We start from the raw sequence: 19677 nt of genomic DNA, 5'->3' as shown, positions 1-19677 counted from the left end.
CACCATCTTTGGGACCCCCAACTCCATGACCACCATCTTTGGGACCCCCAACCCAATGACCCCCAACCCCATGACCACCATCTTTGGGACCCCCAACCCCATGAACCCCAACCCCACGCCCACCATCTTTGGGACCCCCAACCCAATGACCCCCAACCCCACCCCCACCATCTTTGTAACCAACCCCAATTCCACCATCTTTGGGACCCCCAACCCCACCCCCACCATCTTTACGCCCCCCAACCCCACGCCCCCCATCTTTACGCCCCCCACCCCTCTCCCCACCCCCACCCCACCCCTCCCCCCACCCCCCACCCCCCACCCCCACCGCCCTCTTCCCCAACCCCAAACGTGGCATCCCCTTCTCCAACGACGCCACCAACACGCAAGCCTTGCACATCTCCTGGCTGGCTGCAAACCCGCACCTCACGCAAGCCCCCAACGTTTTAGTAGCCACGTGGCTACCCACCGCCAACCTACGACCCGAATGACCTAAAGCGGCTACCGAACTGGGTCTGGTGGCTTCTAAATCTTTTAAAAGGGCCCTGGCGTGGCCACGGTAGGCGTGGGGGGCGTAGATGCATTCGGTGCTGACGTAATCCAAGCCTTGGAAGTAGGCGTAGAGAACGATTTCCTTCTCGTAGGCGTTCCTCAAAGGTTTGCAACGAGGGACCGCTGGCCACGGGCTACCAACCAGGGGTCGGGGGACTTGGGGGTGAAGGGAGGTGGGTTTGGTTCCGGGGGGTTTGGTGACGGTGGTCCTCGGTGGGGTTGAGGGGGGCGAGGAGGTCGGGGTGGGGTTGGTGGTCTCCGTTGGGGTTTTGGTGGCCTCTGGTGGGTTTCTGGTGGCCACAGAGGCCGTTGAGATCTTCATTGGGCTCTTGGTGGCCATTGGTGGGTCTTCGGTGGCCTCCGTTGGGTTTTTGGTGGCCAATGAAGCCATTGAGATCTTTCTTGGGCTCTTGGTGGCCTCCATTGCGTCTTTGGTGGCCAATGAAGGCGTTGAGATCTTCGTTGGGCTCTTGGTGGCCGTTGGTGGGTCTTCGGTGGCCACAGAAGCCGTTGAGATCTTTGTTGGGCTCTTGGTGGCCTCCGTTGGGTTTTTGGTGGCCTCTATTGGGTTTTTGGTGGCCACAGAGGCCGTTGAGATCTTCATTGGGCTCTTGGTGGCCATTGGTGGGTCTTCAGTGGCCTCCGTTGGGTTTTTGGTGGCCACAGAAGCCGTTGAGATCTTTGTTGGGCTCTTGGTGGCCGTTGGTGGGTCTTCGGTAGCCACAGAAGCCGTTGAGATCTTCGTTGGGCTCTTGGTGGCCGTTGGTGGGTCTTCGGTAGCCACAGAAGCCGTTGAGATCTTCGTTGGGCTCTTGGTGGCCTCCGTTGGGTCTTTGGTGGCCACAGAAGCCGTTGAGATCTTCGTTGGGCTCTTGGTGGTCGTTGGTGGGTCTTCGGTGGCCAATGAAGCCATTGAGATCTTTGTTGGGCTCTTGGTGGCCTCCATTGGGTCTTTGGTGGCCACAGAAACCGTTGAGATCTTCGTTGGGCTCTCAGTGGCCTCAGTTGGGTCTTCGGTGGCCACCATTGGGTTTTTGGTGGCCCCAGAATCCATCGAGATCTTTGCTGGACTCTTAGTTGCCCCCACAGAATCTTCAGTAGCCACCGTTGGGGTTTTGGTGGCCACCGTTGAACCGGGATTCTTGGCAGCCGTATTGTTGACCCCGGCGGCCATATTGGTGGCCTCGGTAGCCATACTGGTGGCCTCGGTGGCCGCACGGCGCAGCCGGGCCACGTCGCCCCGCAGGAAGTTCATCAGCACGGTCTCGGCGATGTCGTCGGCGTTGTGACCTGGGGGTCCCCCAGTATAAACCAGTGCCTCCCAGTACGAACCAGCACCCGCCGTTTCCCATCCCAGTCCTTCCCAGTATGGCCCAGCACTTCCCAGTCCGCTCCCAGTATGGCCCAGTACCTCCCAGTCCTTCCCAGTATGGCCCAGTACCTCCCAGTCCTTCCCAGTATGGCCCAGTACCTCTCAGTCCGTTCCCAGTATGGCCCAGTACCTCCCAATCCTTCCCAGTATGGCCCAGTACCTCCCAGTCCTTCCCGGTATGGCCCAGCACCTCCCAGTCCGCTCCCAGTATGGCCCAGTACCTCCCAGTCCGCTCCCAGTATGGCCCAGCACCTCCCAGTCCGCTCCCAATACGACCCAGTACCTCCCAGTTCACTCCCAGTACGGCCCAGCACCTCCCAGTCCGCTCCCAGTACGACCCAGCACCTCCCAGTCCATCCCAGTATGGCCCAGCACCTCCCAGTCCGCTCCCAGTATGGCCCAGCACCTCCCAGTCCGCTCCCAGTACGACCCAATACCTCCCAGTCCGCTCCCAGTATGGCCCAGCACCTCCCAGTCCGCTCCCAGTATGGCCCAGCACCTCCCAGTCCGCTCCCAGTTGGCTCCCAGCACCTCCCAGTCCGCTCCCAGTATGGCCCAGCACCTCCCAGTCCGCTCCCAGTATGGCCCAGTACCTCCCAGTCCGCTCCCAGCACCTCCCAATCCATTCCCAGTATGGCCCAGTACCTCCCAGTCTGCTCCCAGTATGACCCAGTACCTCCCAGTCCGCTCCCAGTACGACCCAGCACCTCCCAGTCCGCTCCCAGTATGGCCCAGCACCTCCCAGCCCTTCCCAGTATGGCCCAGCACCTCCCAGTCCGCTCCCAGTATGGCCCAGTACCTCCCAGTCCGCTCCCAGTATGGCCCAGCACCTCCCAGTCCGCTCCCAGTATGGCCCAGCACCTCCCAGTCCGCTCCCAGTATGGCCCAGCACTTCCCAGTCCTTCCCAGTATGACCCAGTACCTCCCAGTCCTTCCCAGTATGGCCCAGCACCTCCCAGTCCGCTCCCAGTACGACCCAGCACCTCCCAGTCCGCTCCCAGTACGACCCAATACCTCCCAGTCCGCTCCCAGTATGGCCCAGCACCTCCCAGTCCGCTCCCAGTATGGCCCAGCACCTCCCAGTCCACTCTCAGTATAGCCCAGCACCTCCCAGTCCGCTCCCAGTATGGACCAGCACCTCCCAGTCCACTCCCAGTATAGCCCAGTACCTCCCAGTCCTTCCCAGTATGACCCAGTATCTCCCAGTCCGCTCCCAATATGACCCAGTACCTCCCAGTCCGCTCCCAATATGACCCAGTACCTCCCAGTCCTTCCCAGTACGGCCCAGCACCTCCCAGTCCGCTCCCAGTATGGCCCAGCACTTCCCAGTCCTTCCCAGTATGACCCAGTACCTCCCAGTCCTTCCCAGTATGGCCCAGCACCTCCCAGTCCGCTCCCAGTATGGCCCAGCACCTCCCAGTCCGCTCCCAGTACGACCCAGCACCTCCCAGTCCGCTCCCAGTATGACCCAGTACCTCCCAGTCCTTCCCAGTACGGCCCAGCACCTCCCAGTCCTTCCCAGTACGGCCCAGCACCTCCCAGTCCGCTCCCAGTACGACCCAGCACCTCCCAGTCCACTCCCAGTATGGCCCAGCACCTCCCAGTCCGCTCCCAGTACGACCCAATACCTCCCAGTCCGCTCCCAGTATGGCCCAGCACCTCCCAGTCCACTCTCAGTATAGCCCAGCACCTCCCAGTCCGCTCCCAGTATGGCCCAGCACCTCCCAGTCCACTCCCAGTATAGCCCAGTACCTCCCAGTCCTTCCCAGTATGACCCAGTATCTCCCAGTCCGCTCCCAATATGACCCAGTATCTCCCAGTCCGCTCCCAATATGACCCAGTACCTCCCAGTCCTTCCCAGTATGGCCCAGCACCTCCCAGTCCGCTCCCAGTACGGCCCAGCACCTCCCAGTCCGCTCCCAGTACGGCCCAGTACCTCCTGGTCCGCTCCCAGTATGGCCCAGCACCTCCCGGTCCGCTCCCAGTATGCCCCAGTACCTCCCGGTCCGCTCCCAGTACGGCCCAGCACCTCCCGGTCCGCTCCCAGTCGGCTCCCAGCACCTCCCAGTCCGCTCCCAGTATGGCCCAGTACCTCCCAGTCCGCTCCCAGTATGGCCCAGCACCTCCCAGTCCTTCCCAGTACGGCCCAGTACCTCCCAGTCCGCTCCCAGTATGGCCCAGCACCTCCCAGTCCTTCCCAGTACGGCCCAGCACCTCCCAGTCCACTCCCAGTATGGCCCAGCACCTCCCAGTCCTTCCCAGTACGACCCAGTACCTCCCAGTCCGCTCCCAGTATGGTCCAGCACCTCCCAGTCCGCTCCCAGTATGGTCCAGCACCTCCCAGTCCTTCCCAGTATGGCCCAGCACCTCCCAGTCCTTCCCAGTATGGCCCAGTACCTCCCAGTCCGCTCCCAGTATGGCCCAGTACCTCCCAGTCCTTCCCAGTATGGCCCAGTACCTCTCAGTCCGTTCCCAGTATGGCCCAGTACCTCCCAGTCCTTCCCAGTATGGCCCAGTACCTCCCAGTCCTTCCCGGTATGGCCCAGCACCTCCCAGTCCGCTCCCAGTATGGCCCAGCACCTCCCAGTCCGCTCCCAGTACGGCCCAGCACCTCCCAGTCCACTCCCAGTACGACCCAGCACCTCCCAGTCCTTCCCAGTATGGCCCAGCACCTCCCAGTCCGCTCCCAGTATGGCCCAGCACCTCCCGGTCCGCTCCCAGTACGACCCAATACCTCCCAGTCCGCTCCCAGTATGGCCCAGCACCTCCCAGTCCGCTCCCAGTATGGCCCAGCACCTCCCAGTCCGCTCCCAGTTGGCTCCCAGCACCTCCCAGTCCGCTCCCAGTTGGCTCCCAGCACCTCCCAGTCCGCTCCCAGTATGGCCCAGTACCTCCCAGTCCGCTCCCAGCACCTCCCAATCCATTCCCAGTATGGCCCAGTACCTCCCAGTCTGCTCCCAGTATGACCCAGTACCTCCCAGTCCGCTCCCAGTATGACCCAGTACCTCCCAGTCCGCTCCCAGTATGGCCCAGCACCTCCCAGTCCGCTCCCAGTATGGCCCAGCACCTCCCAGCCCTTCCCAGTATGGCCCAGCACCTCCCAGTCCGCTCCCAGTATGGCCCAGCACCTCCCAGTCCGCTCCCAGTATGGCCCAGCACCTCCCAGTCCTTCCCAGTATGGCCCAGCACCTCCCAGTCCGCTCCCAGTATGGCCCAGCACCTCCCAGTCCGCTCCCAGTATGGCCCAGCACCTCCCAGTCCACTCTCAGTATAGCCCAGCACCTCCCAGTCCGCTCCCAGTATGGACCAGCACCTCCCAGTCCTTCCCAGTATGACCCAGTATCTCCCAGTCCTTCCCAGTATGACCCAGTATCTCCCAGTCCGCTCCCAATATGACCCAGTACCTCCCAGTCCTTCCCAGTACGAACCAGTACCTCCCAGTCCTTCCCAGTATGGCCCAGCACCTCCCAGTCCGCTCCCAGTACGGCCCAGCACCTCCCAGTCCGCTCCCAGTATGGCCCAGCACCTCCCAGTCCGCTCCCAGTATGGCCCAGCACCTCCCGGTCCGCTCCCAGTATGGCCCAGTACCTCCCGGTCCGCTCCCAGTCGGCTCCCAGCACCTCCCAGTCCGCTCCCAGTATGGCCCAGTACCTCCCAGTCCGCTCCCAGTATGGCCCAGCACCTCCCAGTCCTTCCCAGTACGGCCCAGTACCTCCCAGTCCGCTCCCAGTATGGCCCAGCACCTCCCAGTCCTTCCCAGTATGGCCCAGCACCTCCCAGTCCACTCCCAGTATGGCCCAGCACCTCCCAGTCCTTCCCAGTACGACCCAGTACCTCCCAGTCCGCTCCCAGTATGGCCCAGCACCTCCCAGTCCTTCCCAGTATGGCCCAGCACCTCCCAGTCCTTCCCAGTACGGCCCAGTACCTCCCAGTCCGCTCCCAGTATGGCCCAGCACCTCCCAGTCCGCTCCCAGTATGGCCCAGTACCTCCCAGTCCTTCCCAGTATGGCCCAGCTTCTCCCAGTCCTTCCCAGTATGTCCCAGTACCTCCCAGTCCTTCCCAGTATGGCCCAGTACCTCCCAGTCCGCTCCCAGTATGGCCCAGTACCTCCCAGTCCTTCCCAGTATGCCCCAGTACCTCCCAGTCCGCTCCCAGTACGGCCCAGCACCTCCCAGTCCTTCCCAGTATGGCCCAGTACCTCCCAGTTCGCTCCCACTATGGCCCCGCACCTCCCAGTCCACTCCCAGTATGGCCCAGCACCTCCCAGTCCGCTCCCAGTACGACCCAGCACCTCCCAGTCCGCTCCCAGTATGACCCAGTACCTCCCAGTCCGCTCCCAGTACGACCCAGCACCTCCCAGTCCGCTCCCAGTATGACCCAGTACCTCCCAGTCCTTCCCAGTACGGCCCAGCACCTCCCAGTCCTTCCCAGTACGGCCCAGCACCTCCCAGTCCGCTCCCAGTACGACCCAGCACCTCCCAGTCCACTCCCAGTATGGCCCAGCACCTCCCAGTCCGCTCCCAGTACGACCCAATACCTCCCAGTCCGCTCCCAGTATGGCCCAGCACCTCCCAGTCCGCTCCCAGTATGGCCCAGCACCTCCCAGTCCACTCTCAGTAGAGCCCAGCACCTCCCAGTCCGCTCCCAGTATGGCCCAGCACCTCCCAGTCCACTCCCAGTATAGCCCAGTACCTCCCAGTCCTTCCCAGTATGACCCAGTATCTCCCAGTCCGCTCCCAATATGACCCAGTACCTCCCAGTCCGCTCCCAGTACAAACCAGTACCTCCCAGTCCTTCCCAGTATGGCCCAGCACCTCCCAGTCCGCTCCCAGTACGGCCCAGCACCTCCCAGTCCGCTCCCAGTACGGCCCAGTACCTCCTGGTCCGCTCCCAGTATGGCCCAGCACCTCCCGGTCCGCTCCCAGTATGCCCCAGTACCTCCTGGTCCGCTCCCAGTACGGCCCAGCACCTCCCAGTCCGCTCCCAGTACGGCCCAGTACCTCCTGGTCCGCTCCCAGTACGGCCCAGCACCTCCCGGTCCGCTCCCAGTCGGCTCCCAGCACCTCCCAGTCCGCTCCCAGTATGGCCCAGTACCTCCCAGTCCGCTCCCAGTATGGCCCAGCACCTCCCAGTCCTTCCCAGTACGGCCCAGTACCTCCCAGTCCGCTCCCAGTATGGCCCAGCACCTCCCAGTCCTTCCCAGTACGGCCCAGCACCTCCCAGTCCACTCCCAGTATGGCCCAGCACCTCCCAGTCCTTCCCAGTACGACCCAGTACCTCCCAGTCCGCTCCCAGTATGGCCCAGCACCTCCCAGTCCTTCCCAGTATGGCCCAGCACCTCCCAGTCCTTCCCAGTATGGCCCAGTACCTCCCAGTCCGCTCCCAGTATGGCCCAGTACCTCCCAGTCCTTCCCAGTATGGCCCAGTACCTCCCAGTCCTTCCCAGTATGGCCCAGTACCTCTCAGTCCGTTCCCAGTATGGCCCAGTACCTCCCAGTCCTTCCCAGTATGGCCCAGTACCTCCCAGTCCTTCCCGGTATGGCCCAGCACCTCCCAGTCCGCTCCCAGTATGGCCCAGCACCTCCCAGTCCGCTCCCAGTACGGCCCAGCACCTCCCAGTCCACTCCCAGTACGACCCAGCACCTCCCAGTCCTTCCCAGTATGGCCCAGCACCTCCCAGTCCGCTCCCAGTATGGCCCAGCACCTCCCAGTCCGCTCCCAGTACGACCCAATACCTCCCAGTCCGCTCCCAGTATGGCCCAGCACCTCCCAGTCCGCTCCCAGTATGGCCCAGCACCTCCCAGTCCGCTCCCAGTTGGCTCCCAGCACCTCCCAGTCCGCTCCCAGTTGGCTCCCAGCACCTCCCAGTCCGCTCCCAGTATGGCCCAGTACCTCCCAGTCCGCTCCCAGCACCTCCCAATCCATTCCCAGTATGGCCCAGTACCTCCCAGTCTGCTCCCAGTATGACCCAGTACCTCCCAGTCCGCTCCCAGTATGGCCCAGCACCTCCCAGTCCGCTCCCAGTATGGCCCAGCACCTCCCAGCCCTTCCCAGTATGGCCCAGCACCTCCCAGTCCGCTCCCAGTATGGCCCAGCACCTCCCAGTCCGCTCCCAGTATGGCCCAGCACCTCCCAGTCCTTCCCAGTATGGCCCAGCACCTCCCAGTCCGCTCCCAGTATGGCCCAGCACCTCCCAGTCCGCTCCCATTATGGCCCAGCACCTCCCAGTCCACTCTCAGTATAGCCCAGCACCTCCCAGTCCTTCCCAGTATGACCCAGTATCTCCCAGTCCGCTCCCAATATGACCCAGTACCTCCCAGTCCTTCCCAGTACGAACCAGTACCTCCCAGTCCTTCCCAGTATGGCCCAGCACCTCCCAGTCCGCTCCCAGTACGGCCCAGCACCTCCCAGTCCGCTCCCAGTATGGCCCAGCACCTCCCAGTCCGCTCCCAGTATGGCCCAGCACCTCCCGGTCCGCTCCCAGTATGGCCCAGTACCTCCCGGTCCGCTCCCAGTCGGCTCCCAGCACCTCCCAGTCCGCTCCCAGTATGGCCCAGTACCTCCCAGTCCGCTCCCAGTATGGCCCAGCACCTCCCAGTCCTTCCCAGTACGGCCCAGTACCTCCCAGTCCGCTCCCAGTATGGCCCAGCACCTCCCAGTCCTTCCCAGTATGGCCCAGCACCTCCCAGTCCACTCCCAGTATGGCCCAGCACCTCCCAGTCCTTCCCAGTACGACCCAGTACCTCCCAGTCCGCTCCCAGTATGGCCCAGCACCTCCCAGTCCTTCCCAGTATGGCCCAGCACCTCCCAGTCCTTCCCAGTACGGCCCAGTACCTCCCAGTCCGCTCCCAGTATGGCCCAGCACCTCCCAGTCCGCTCCCAGTATGGCCCAGTACCTCCCAGTCCTTCCCAGTATGGCCCAGCTTCTCCCAGTCCTTCCCAGTATGTCCCAGTACCTCCCAGTCCTTCCCAGTATGGCCCAGTACCTCCCAGTCCGCTCCCAGTATGGCCCAGTACCTCCCAGTCCTTCCCAGTATGCCCCAGTACCTCCCAGTCCGCTCCCAGTACGGCCCAGCACCTCCCAGTCCTTCCCAGTATGGCCCAGTACCTCCCAGTTCGCTCCCACTATGGCCCCGCACCTCCCAGTCCGCTCCCAGTATGGCCCAGCACCTCCCAGTCCGCTCCCAGTATGGCCCAGCACCTCCCAGTCCTTCCCAGTATGGCCCAGCACCTCCCAGTCCGCTCCCAGTATGGCCCAGCACCTCCCAGTCCTTCCCAGTATGGCCCAGTACCTCCCAGTCCTTCCCAGTATGGCCCAGCACCTCCCAGTCCACTCCCAGTATGGCCCAGTACCTCCCAGTCCGCTCCCAGTATGGCCCAGCACCTCCCAGTCCTTCCCAGTATGGCCCAGTACCTCCCAGTCCTTCCCAGTATGGCCCAGCACCTCCCAGTCCACTCCCAGTATGGCCCAGTACCTCCCAGTCCGCTCCCAGTATGGCCCAGCACCTCCCAGTCCTTCCCAGTATGGCCCAGTACCTCCTGGTCCGCTCCCAGCACCTCCCAGTCCTTCCCAGTATGGCCCAGCACCTCCCAGTCCTTCCCAGTACAGCCCAGCACCTCTCAGTCCGCTCCCAGTATGGCCCAACACCTCCCAGTCCTTCCCAGTACGACCCAGCACCTCCCAGTCCGCTCCCAGTATGGCCCAGCACCTCCCAGCCCTTCCCAGTATGGCCCAGCACCTCCCAGTCCTTCCCAGTATGGCCCAGTACCTCCCAGTCCTTCCCAGTACGACCCAGTATCTCCCAGTCCGCTCCCAGTATGGTCCAGCACCTCCCAGTCCGCTCCCAGTATGGCCCAGTACCTCCCAGTCCTTCCCAGTATGGCCCAGTACCTCCCAGTCCGCTCCCAGTACGGCCCAGTACCTCCCAGTCCGCTCCCAGTATGGCCCAACACCTCCCAGTCCGCTCCCAGTATGGCCCAGCACCTCCCAGTCCGTTCTCAGTATGGCCCAGCACTTCCCAGTGCTTCCCAGTATGCCCCAGTACCTCCCAGTCCGCTCCCAGTATGGCCCAGTACCTCCCAGTCCGCTCCCAGTACGACCCAGCACCTCCCAGTCCTTCCCAGTATGGCCCAGTACCTCCCAGTCCGCTCCCAATGCCCCCAACACCCCTCCCAGTTCCCTCCTACCCCATCCCAGTGCCTCCCAGTCCCCTCCCAGTGCCCCCCAGTCCCCTCCCATCCCCTCCCATCGCCCCCCACTCCCTCCCAGTGCCCCCCAGTCCCTTCCAGTCCCCTCCCGGTGCTCCCCACTCCCTCCCACTCCACTCCCATCCCCTCCCAGTGCCCCCCAGTCCCTCCCAGTGCCCCCCACTCCCCTCCCATCCCCTCCCACTGCCCCCTAGTCCCTCCCAGTGCCCCCCAGTCCCATCCCAGTCCCATCCCAGTGCCCCCCACTCCCTCCCAGTCCCCCCACTCCCTTCCCATCCCCTCCCATTGCCCCCACTCCCCTCCCAGTGCCCCCCAGTGCCCCCCAGTCCCATCCCATCTCCCCCCACTCCCTCCCAGTGCCCCCCAGCCCCATCCCACTCCCCTCCCATCCCCTCCCAGTGCCCCCCAGTCCCTCCCACTCCCCTCCCATCCCCTCCCAGTGCCCCCCAGTCCCTCCCACTCCCCTCCCATCCCCTCCCAGTGCCCCCCAGTCCCCTCCCAGTGCCCCCCAGTCCCTCCCAGTCCCCTCCCATCCCCTCCCAGTGCCCCCCAGTCCCATCCCATCTCTCCCCACTCCCTCCCAGTGCCCCCCAGTCCCCTCCCATCCCCTCCCAGTGCCTCCCAGTCCCTCCCACTCCCCTCCCATCCCCTCCCAGTGCCCCCCAGTCCCCTCCCAGTCCCTCCCAGTCCCCTCCCATCCCCTCCCAATGCCCCCCAGTCCCTCCCAGTCCCCTCCCATCCCCTCCCAATGCCCCCCACTCCCCTCCAGTGCCCCCCAGTCCCTCCCAGTCCCATTCCATCTCTCCCCACTCCCTCCCAGTGCTCCCCAGTCCCCTCCCAGTGCCCCCCAGTCCCATCCCATCTCCCCCCACTCCCTCCCAGTGCCCCCCAGTCCCCTGCCATCCCCTCCCAATGCCTCCCAGTCCCCTCCCATCCCCTCCCAGTGCCTCCCAGTCCCTCCCACTCCCCTCCCATCCCCTCCCAGTCCCTCCCAGTCCCCTCCCATCCCCTCCCAATGCCCCCCACTCCCCTCCCAGTGCCCCCCAGTCCCATCCCATCTCCCCCCACTCCCTCCCAGTGCCCCCCAGTCCCCTCCCATCCCCTCCCAGTGCCTCCCAGTCCCCTCCCATCCCCTCCCATCCCCTCCCAGTCCCTCCCATCCCCTCCCAATGCCCCCCACTCCCCTCCCAGTGCCCCCCAGTCCCATCCCATCTCCCCCCCAGTGCCCCCCAGTCCCCTCCCATCCCCTCCCAGTGCCCCCCAGTCCCTCCCATCCCCTCCCATCCCCTCCCAATGCCCCCCAGTCCCTCCCAGTCCCCTCCCATCCCCTCCCAATGCCCCCCACTCCCCTCCAGTGCCCCCCAGTCCCTCCCAGTCCCATTCCATCTCTCCCCACTCCCTCCCAGTGCTCCCCAGTCCCCTCCCAGTGCCCCCCAGTCCCATCCCATCTCCCCCCACTCCCTCCCAGTGCCCCCCAGTCCCCTGCCATCCCCTCCCAATGCCTCCCAGTCCCCTCCCATCCCCTCCCAGTGCCTCCCAGTCCCTCCCACTCCCCTCCCATCCCCTCCCAGTCCCTCCCAGTCCCCTCCCATCCCCTCCCAATGCCCCCCACTCCCCTCCCAGTGCCCCCCAGTCCCATCCCATCTCCCCCCACTCCCTCCCAGTGCCCCCCAGTCCCCTCCCATCCCCTCCCAGTGCCTCCCAGTCCCCTCCCATCCCCTCCCATCCCCTCCCAGTCCCTCCCATCCCCTCCCAATGCCCCCCACTCCCCTCCCAGTGCCCCCCAGTCCCATCCCATCTCCCCCCCAGTGCCCCCCAGTCCCCTCCCATCCCCTCCCAGTGCCCCCCAGTCCCTCCCATCCCCTCCCATCCCCTCCCAATGCCCCCCAGTCCCTCCCAGTCCCCTCCCATCCCCTCCCAATGCCCCCCACTCCCCTCCCAGTGCCCCCCAGTCCCATCCCATCTCTCCCCACTCCCTCCCAGTGCCTCCCAGTCCCTCCCACTCCCCTCCCATCCCCTCCCAATGCCCCCCACTGCCCTCCCAGTGCCCCCCAGTCCCTCCCACTCCCCTCCCATCCCCTCCCACTGCCCCCCAGTCCCTTCCAGTCCCCTCCCATCCCCTCCCAATGCCCCCCAGTCCCCTCCCAGTGCTCCCCAGTCCCCTCCCAGTGCCCCCCAGTCCCCTCCCAGTGCCCCCCAGTCCCATCCCATCTCCCCCCACCCCCTCCCAGTGCCCCCCAGTCCCCTCCCATCCCCTCCCAATGCCCCCCACTGCCCTCCCAGTGCCCCCCAGTCCCTCACCGGTAGCGATGCGATCCACCCCCAGCAGCCTGGCTCCCCTCTCCAACGCCTGCCTCCTCAGCACCCCGCAGAAAGTGCAGTGGTTGGATCCCCCCAACTCTTTGGCCACCCGATCCATGCTCCATCCGAACAGCTCCTTAAATCCCACCACCAAAAGGGGTAAATCCCCCCTGCCTCTCCTCACTGCCCCTAAAGATGCATCCCTGTATCCGGAGATGCCTTCATCCACCGACAGCAGCACCAGCTTTAAGCCGTAGTGATGTTTCTTCTCCAAGCGTGCCAGCAGGTGAGCCAAAACGGCCGAATCCTTGCCCCCCGACGTGGCCACGGCCCAAATTTCACCTTCTTTGGGTGGGTGGTCGTCACCTAAAATGGCTCGGTGGGCTTCCAGCTCGAAGGCGGAGACGAAACACGAACGGCACATGGGCTCCGAGGTGCGGGGACGCAGCAGGGCGGCGGGGAGGGGGCAGTGCAGGCATTGGGGGGGGGGCATGGTGTCTGGGGTTTTGTGGGGAGGGGGGTGGGAGGGGGGATAAGAGGGGGGTGGGGGAGTTGGGGGGGTGGGAAGGGGGAAAAGAGGGGGAAAAGAGGGGGGTTGGGGGAGTTGGGGGGGTGGGGAGGGGGATAAGAGGGGGATTGGGGGGGGGAAAGAGGGGGAAAAGAGGGGGGTGGGGGGTGGGGAGGGGAAAAAGAGGGGGGTTGGGGGGTGGGGAGGGGGTTGGAGGGGGAAAAGAGGGGGGTTGGGGGGGTTGGGGGGGTGTGGGAGGGGGAAAAGAGGGGAGTTGGGGGGGGAAAAGAGGGGGAAAAGAGGGGGATGGGAGGTGGGGAGGAGAAAAAGAGGGGGGGTGGGGGGTGGAGAAGGGGTTGGAGGGGGAAAAGAGGGGGGGGGAAGAGGGGGAATAAGAGGGGGGTGGGGAGGGGGAAAAGAGGGGGGTGGGGAGGGGGTTGGAGAGGGAAAAGAGGGGGGTTGGGGGGGGAAAAGAGGGGGAAAAGAGGGGGGTGGGGGGGTTGGGGGGGTGTGGGAAGGGGTAAAAGAGGGGAGTTGGGGGGGTGGGGAGGGGGTTGGAGGGGGAAAAGATGGGGGTTGGGGGGGTTGGGGGCGGGGAGGGGGGATAAGAGGGGGATTGGGGGGAGAAAAGAGGGGGAAAAGAGGGGGGTGGGAGGTGGGGAGGGGAAAAAGAGGGGGGGTGGGGGGTGGAGAAGGGGTTGGAGAGGGAAAAGAGGGGAAAAAGAGGGGGGTGGGAGGGTTGGGGGGGTGGGGAGGGGGAAAAGAGGGGGGTGGGGAGGGGGTTGGAGGGGGAAAAGAGGGGGATTGGGGGGGTTGGGGGGGTGGGAAGGGGGAAAAGAGGGGGGGTGGGGGTGGGGAGGGGAAAAAGAGGGGGGTGGGGGGATGGGGAGGGGGTTGGAGGGGGAAAAGAGGGGGGTGGGGGGGTTGGGGGGGTGGGAAGGGGTAAAAGAGGGGAGTTGGGGGGGTGGAGAGGGGGTTGGAGGGGGAAAAGAGGGGGAAGAGAGGGGGGTTGGAGGGGGAAAAGAGAGGGAAAAGAGGGGGGGTGGGGGGTGGGGAGGGGAAAAAGAGGGGGGTTGGGTGGTGGGGAGGGGGTTGGAGGAGGAAAAGAGGGGGGTGGGGGGTGGGGGGTTGGGGAGGGGGTTGGAGGAGAAAAACAGGGGGAAAAGAGGGGGAAAAGAGGGGGGGTGGGGGAGTTGGGGGGTGGGGAGGGGGAAAAGAGGGGGGTGGGGAGGGGGTTGGAGGGGAAAAGAGGGGGAAAAGAGGGGGGTTGGGGGGGTTGGGGGTGGGGAGGGGGATAAGAGGGGGATTGGAGGGAGATAAGAGGGGGAAAAGAGGGGGGTGGGGGGTGGGGAGGGGAAAAAGAGGGGGGTTGGGGGGTGGGGAGGGGGTTGGAGGGGGAAAAGAGGGGGAAAAGAGGGGGAAAAGAGGGGGGTTGGGGGGGTTGGGGGTGGGGAGGGGGGATAAGAGGGGGATTGGGGGGAGAAAAATGGGGGAAAAGAGGGGGAAAAGAGGGGGATGGGGAGGAGAAAAAGAGGGGGGTTGGGGGGTGGGGAGGGGGTTGGAGGGGGAAAAGAGGGGGAAAAGAGGGGGGTTGGGGGGGTGGGGAGGGGGAAAAGAGGGGGGTGGGGAGGGGGTTGGAGGGGGAAAAGAGGGGGGTTGGGGGAGTTGGGGGGTGGGGAGGGGGAAAAGAGGGGGGGTGGGGGGTGGGGAGGGGGTTGGAGGGGGAAAAGAGGAGGGTTGAGGGGGGAAAAGAGGGGGAATAAGAGGGGGGTGGGGGGTGGGGAGGGGGTTGGGGGGGGAAAAGAGGGGGAAAAGAGGGGGATTGGGGGGGTTGGGGGGTTGGGGAGGGGGTTGGAGGAGAAAAACAGGGGGAAAAGAGGGGGAAAAGAGGGGGGTGGGGGGTTGGGGGGGTGGGGAGGGGGAAAAGAGGGGGGTGGGGAGGGGGTTGGAGGGGGAAAAGAGGGGGAAAAGAGGGGGGTGGGGGGGTGGGGGGGTGGTTGGAGGATGAAAAGGGGGCGTTGGGGGTGGGGAGGGGGTTGGGGGGGGTGGGAGGTGGGAAAGGAAGGGGTTGGAGGGGGTGGGGAGGGATGGGGGGGCAAGGAGGGGGTTGGAGTGGGGAGGGGGATGGGGGAAAGAGGGGGGTGGGGGGGTGGGGAGGGGGGTTGGGGAGGGGGGAGGGATGGGGGGGTTGGGGATGGGGGGGTTGGGGGGGTTGGGGATGGGGTTGGAAGAGGGGGGGGGGACAAAGAGAATGGGGGGTGGGGGGGGGGTTGGAGGGGGTGGAGGTGGGCAGGGAAGGGGGTGGGGGGGGAAAAAAGGGGGATTGGGGGGGTTGGGGGGGGAAAAGAGGGGGGTTGGGGGGGTGGGGGGGGCAAGGAGGGGGTTGGAGGGAGTGGGGAGGGATGGGGGGGACAAGGATTTGGGGGGGGGCAGGGGGGTGATGGGAGGCACAGAGGGGGGATTTGGGGGGGGGCAAAGAGGGGGTAGGGAAGAAGGGGGGGTCAGAAAATTGGGGGGGGGGACATTGAGGGGGTGGGGGGGGTAGAGGGGATGGGGGGGGACAAGGATTTGGGGGGGCAAAGAGGGGGGTGGAGAAGAATGGGGGGGTCAGAAAATTGGGGGGGGGGCGAGGAGGGGGTGGGGGGATTGGAAGGGATGGGGGGGCAAGGATTTGGGGGGGGGCAGGGAGGGGATGGGGGCACAGAGGGGGGGTTTGGGGGGGGCAAAGAGGGGGTGGAGAAGAAGGGGGGGGTCAGAAAATTGGGGGGGGGCAAGGAGGGGGTGGGGGGGGTAGAGGGGATGGGGGGGGACAAGGATTTGGGGGGGGGCAGGGAGGGGATGGGGGCACAGAGGGGGGGTTTGGGGGGGCAAAGAGAGGGTGGGGGTTTGAGGGGGGGGCGAAGAAGAAGGGGGGGGTCAGGAAATCGGGGGGGGGACATTGAGGGGGTGGGGGGGGGAGAGGGAATGGGGGGGGACAAGGATTTGGGGGGGGGCAGGGAGGGGATGGGGACACAGGGGGGGGTTTGGGGGGGGGCAAAGAGGGGGTGGAGAAAAAGGGGGGGGTCAGAAAATTGGGGGGGGGCAAGGAGGGGATGTGGGGGGGGCAGGGAGGTGATTGGGGGCACAGAGGGGGGGTGGGGGGGGTTGAGAGGGATGGGGGTTTGAGGGGGGGGCGAAGAAGAAGGGGGGGGTCAGGAAATTGGGGGGGGGGACATTGAGGGGGTGGGGGGGGGAGAGGGGATGGGGGGGGACAAGGATTTGGGGGGGGGCAGGGAGGGGATGGGGGCACAGAGGGGGGATTGGGGGGGGCAAAGAGGGGGTAGGGAAGAAGGGGGGGTCAGAAAATTGGGGGGGGTAAGGAGGGGGTGGGGGGGGCAGGGAGGTGATGGGGGGCACAGAGGGGGGGTGGGGGGGGTTGAGAGGGATGGGGGTTTGAGGGGGGGGCGAAGAAGAAGGGGGGGGTCAGGAAATTGGGGGGGGGGACATTGAGGGGGTGGGGGGGGGAGAGGGGATGGGGGGGGACAAGGATTTGGGGGGGGGGCAGGGGGGTGATGGGGGCACAGAGGGGGGTTTTGGGGGGGGGCAAAGAGGGGGTGGAGAAGAAGGGGGGGGTCAGAAAATTGGGGGGGGGCAAGGAGGGGATGTGGGGGGGGCAGGGGGGTGAAGGGGGCACAGAGGGGGGGTGGGGGGGTTGAGAGGGATGGGGGTTTGAGGGGGGGGCGAAGAAGAAGGGGGGGGTCAGGAAATTGGGGGGGGGGACATTGAGGGGGTGGGGGGGGGAGAGGGGATGGGGGGGGACAAGGATTTGGGGGGGGGCAGGGAGGGGATGGGGGCACAGAGGGGGGATTGGGGGGGGCAAAGAGGGGGTAGGGAAGAAGGGGGGGGTCAGAAAATTGGGGGGGGTAAGGAGGGGGTGGGGGGGGCAGGGAGGTGATGGGGGGCACAGAGGGGGGGTGGGGGGGGTTGAGAGGGATGGGGGTTTGAGGGGGGGGCGAAGAAGAAGGGGGGGGTCAGGAAATTGGGGGGGGGGACATTGAGGGGGTGGGGGGGGGAGAGGGGATGGGGGGGGACAAGGATTTGGGGGGGGGGCAGGGGGGTGATGGGGGCACAGAGGGGGGTTTTGGGGGGGGGCAAAGAGGGGGTGGAGAAGAAGGGGGGGGTCAGAAAATTGGGGGGGGGCAAGGAGGGGATGTGGGGGGGGCAGGGGGGTGAAGGGGGCACAGAGGGGGGGTGGGGGGGTTGAGAGGGATGGGGGTTTGAGGGGGGGGCGAAGAAGAAGGGGGGGGTCAGGAAATTGGGGGGGGGGACATTGAGGGGGTGGGGGGGGGAGAGGGGATGGGGGGGGACAAGGATTTGGGGGGGGGCAGGGAGGGGATGGGGGCACAGAGGGGGGATTGGGGGGGGCAAAGAGGGGGTAGGGAAGAAGGGGGGGTCAGAAAATTGGGGGGGGGACATTGAGGGGGTGGGGGGGTAGAGGGGATGGGGGGGGACAAGGATTTGGGGGGGGGGCAGGGGGGTGATGGGGGCACAGGGGGGGGATTTGGGGGGGGGGCGAAGAGGGGGTGGAGAAGAAGGGGGGGGTCAGAAAATTGGGGGGGGGGACACAAAGGGGGGGGGGAGAAGAGTGACGTCATCATCACGGCAGCACCGCCGGGGGGGGGGGGGACCCCAAAGACCCCCATTTTTTTGGGGGGGGGGCGGGGTCCCAATTTGGGGGGGGTCCTCCACGTTTCCCTATGGGATGCGCTGCTATTATGGGATGGCCCTAATGGGGGTCTATAGGGGGTCCCTATAGAGCTGCGCGGGCTTATTATGGGATGTCAACCCCCCCCCCCCACGTTTAAAAGCCCCCCCTTGACCCCCCCCCCCCCCCACTCACACCGGAAGTGCTCCCTGCCGCTCCGCTCCGCTCCGCCACGAGCTTCCGGTTTCTCTCCTCCCTCCTGCGCGCTTAGCCCCGCCCCTTCCGCTTTTCTCCGGCGGCCAATCAGAAATCGGGGGCGGCTAAGCCACGCCCCCCCCCTCGGGGCGGCACGGCGCATGCGCGTGGAGGCGAGCGCGCTGTTAACCCTTTCGTCGCCGACGGGCAGCGACGTGAAGGGGTGCGATTAATTAACGGCGGGTGGGGGTAATTAACGGCGCGTGGGGGTAATTAACCCACCGCCCCCCCCAGAGACACGCGGCACCCCATCGGGGCAATTCTCACTCTCTCGTTTTGGGTCCGTTTCGCCCAATTTTGGGGTCAATTTCCCCCGATTTTGGGTCCGTTTCCCCCGATTTTGGTGCATTTCCCCCCATTTTTGTCAACTTTCCCTTTTATGTGTCGAATTTCCCCCAAATTTGAGGCCTTTTGCGCCATTTTGGGACAATTTCCCCCGAATTTGGATCAGTTTCTCCCATCTTTGTCACCATTTCTCCCGTTTTCGGGCCATTTCACCCCATTTTGGGTCCAAACCCCCCCATTTTTCCTGTTTCCTCTCCATTTTGGGGCCGTTTCTCCCAAATTTAGGCCCATTATCCCCAATTCTGGACAATTTCCCCCCACTCTGTGACCAATTTGCCCCATTTTAGGTCAATTTCTCCCCATTCAGTCCCCATTTCCAACCATTTCCCTCCAATTTCCCCCCATTTCCCTCCATTCCACCCCCATTTCCCCCCATTTCCCTCCAATTTCCCCCCATTCCCAACCATTTCCCTCCAATTTCCTCCAATTTCCCCCCCATTTCCCCCCATTTCCTCCCATTTCCAACCATTTCCCTCCTATTTCCTCCAATTTCCACCCATTCCCAACCATTTCCCCCCCATTTCCCCCATTTCCCCCCATTTCCCTCCAATTTCCCCCCCATTTTCCCTCCAATTTCCCCCCATTCACAACCATTTCCCCCCCATTTCCCCCCATTTCCCTCCAATTTCCCCCCCATTTTCCCCCATTTCCCCCCATTGCCAACCATTTCCCTTCAATTTCCTCCGATTCCCAACCATTTCCCTCCAATTTCCTCCAATTTCCCCCCCATTTCCCCCCATTTCCCTCCAATTTCCCCCCATTTCCCTCCAATTTCCCCCCATTCCCAACCATTTCCCTCCAATTTCCTCCAATTTCCAACCATTTCCAACCATTTTCCTCCAATTACGCCCATTTCCAACCATTTCCTTCCTATTTCCCCCCATTTTACTCCATTTCCCCCAATTTCCTTCCAATCTACCCCCATTTCCCCTCATTTCTCTCCAATTTCCTCCAATTTCCAACCATTTTCCCCCATTTCCAACCATTTCCCTCCAATTTCTCCCCAATTCCCCCCATTTCCAACCATTTCCCTCCTATTTCCCCCCATTTTACTCTATTTCCCCCCATTTCCCTCCAATCTACCCCCATTTCCCTCCAATTTCCACCCCATTCCCAACCATTTCCCTCCAATTTCCCCCCCCATTTCCCCCCATTTCCCCCCATTTCCTCCCATTTCCAACCATTTCCCTCCATTTCCCCCCATTTCCTCCCATTTCCAACCATTTCCCTCCATTTCCCTCCAATTTCCCCCCATTTCCAACCATTTCCCTCCAAATTCCCCCCCATTCCCAACCATTTCCCCCCATTTCCCTCCAATTTCCCCCCATTTCCCCCCATTTCGGGTCCATTTCCCCCCAATTTACCACCATTCCCCCCCCCTTTGTGTCCAATTCCCCCCATTTTACACCTATTTCCCCCCCCAAAGGAGGAGGGGGGGCGTGGCCAGACGA

General features: G+C 64.6%; 2 protein-coding genes across 2 annotated transcripts; both read right to left on the bottom strand.

Annotated features, from left to right (window-relative positions):
* Window positions 1-230: 230 nt before the first annotated feature.
* On the bottom strand, window positions 231-18337 carry LOC116241780 (uncharacterized). The gene is made up of 4 exons (XM_090128077.1): window positions 17822-18337; window positions 12435-12932; window positions 309-1842; window positions 231-258 (listed from the first exon to the last, which is right to left on the bottom strand). The coding sequence occupies exons 1-4, from the start codon at window positions 17982-17984 to the stop codon at window positions 231-233; spliced, it is 2223 nt and encodes a 740-aa protein (XP_089984203.1). The 5' UTR covers window positions 17985-18337.
* On the bottom strand, window positions 2027-7850 carry LOC149914044 (uncharacterized). The gene is made up of 4 exons (XM_090128053.1): window positions 7839-7850; window positions 7234-7424; window positions 5513-6400; window positions 2027-2063 (listed from the first exon to the last, which is right to left on the bottom strand). The coding sequence occupies exons 1-4, from the start codon at window positions 7848-7850 to the stop codon at window positions 2027-2029; spliced, it is 1128 nt and encodes a 375-aa protein (XP_089984179.1).
* Window positions 18338-19677: the final 1340 nt, after the last annotated feature.

Source organism: Phasianus colchicus, chromosome 32 (assembly GCF_987193195.1).
Source record: "Phasianus colchicus chromosome 32, bPhaCol1.hap1.1, whole genome shotgun sequence".
NCBI lineage: Eukaryota > Metazoa > Chordata > Aves > Galliformes > Phasianidae > Phasianus > Phasianus colchicus.
This window is presented reverse-complemented; position numbering and strand designations above follow the sequence as displayed.

Excerpts from the sequence above, each read along its gene's own strand:
- LOC149914044 (XM_090128053.1), bottom strand. Across the intron at positions 6,401-7,233 it reads ATACTGGGAAGGACTGGGAG|GTGCTGGGTCGTACTGGGAG; the intron begins GTGCTGGGCCAT and ends GTGGACTGGGAG. Across the intron at positions 2,064-5,512 it reads GACTGGGAGCGGACCGGGAG|GATTGGGAGGTACTGGGCCA; the intron begins GTACTGGGCCAT and ends CATACTGGGAAG.
- LOC116241780 (XM_090128077.1), bottom strand. The coding sequence starts at position 17,984 with ATGCGCCGTGCCGCCCCGAGGGGGGGGGCGTGGCTTAGCCGCCCCCGA. Across the intron at positions 1,843-12,434 it reads GGTGGATCGCATCGCTACCG|GTCACAACGCCGACGACATC; the intron begins GTGAGGGACTGG and ends GGGGACCCCCAG. Across the intron at positions 259-308 it reads GTGGGGGTGGGGGGTGGGGG|ATGGGGGGCGTGGGGTTGGG; the intron begins GTGGGGGGAGGG and ends GGGGGCGTAAAG.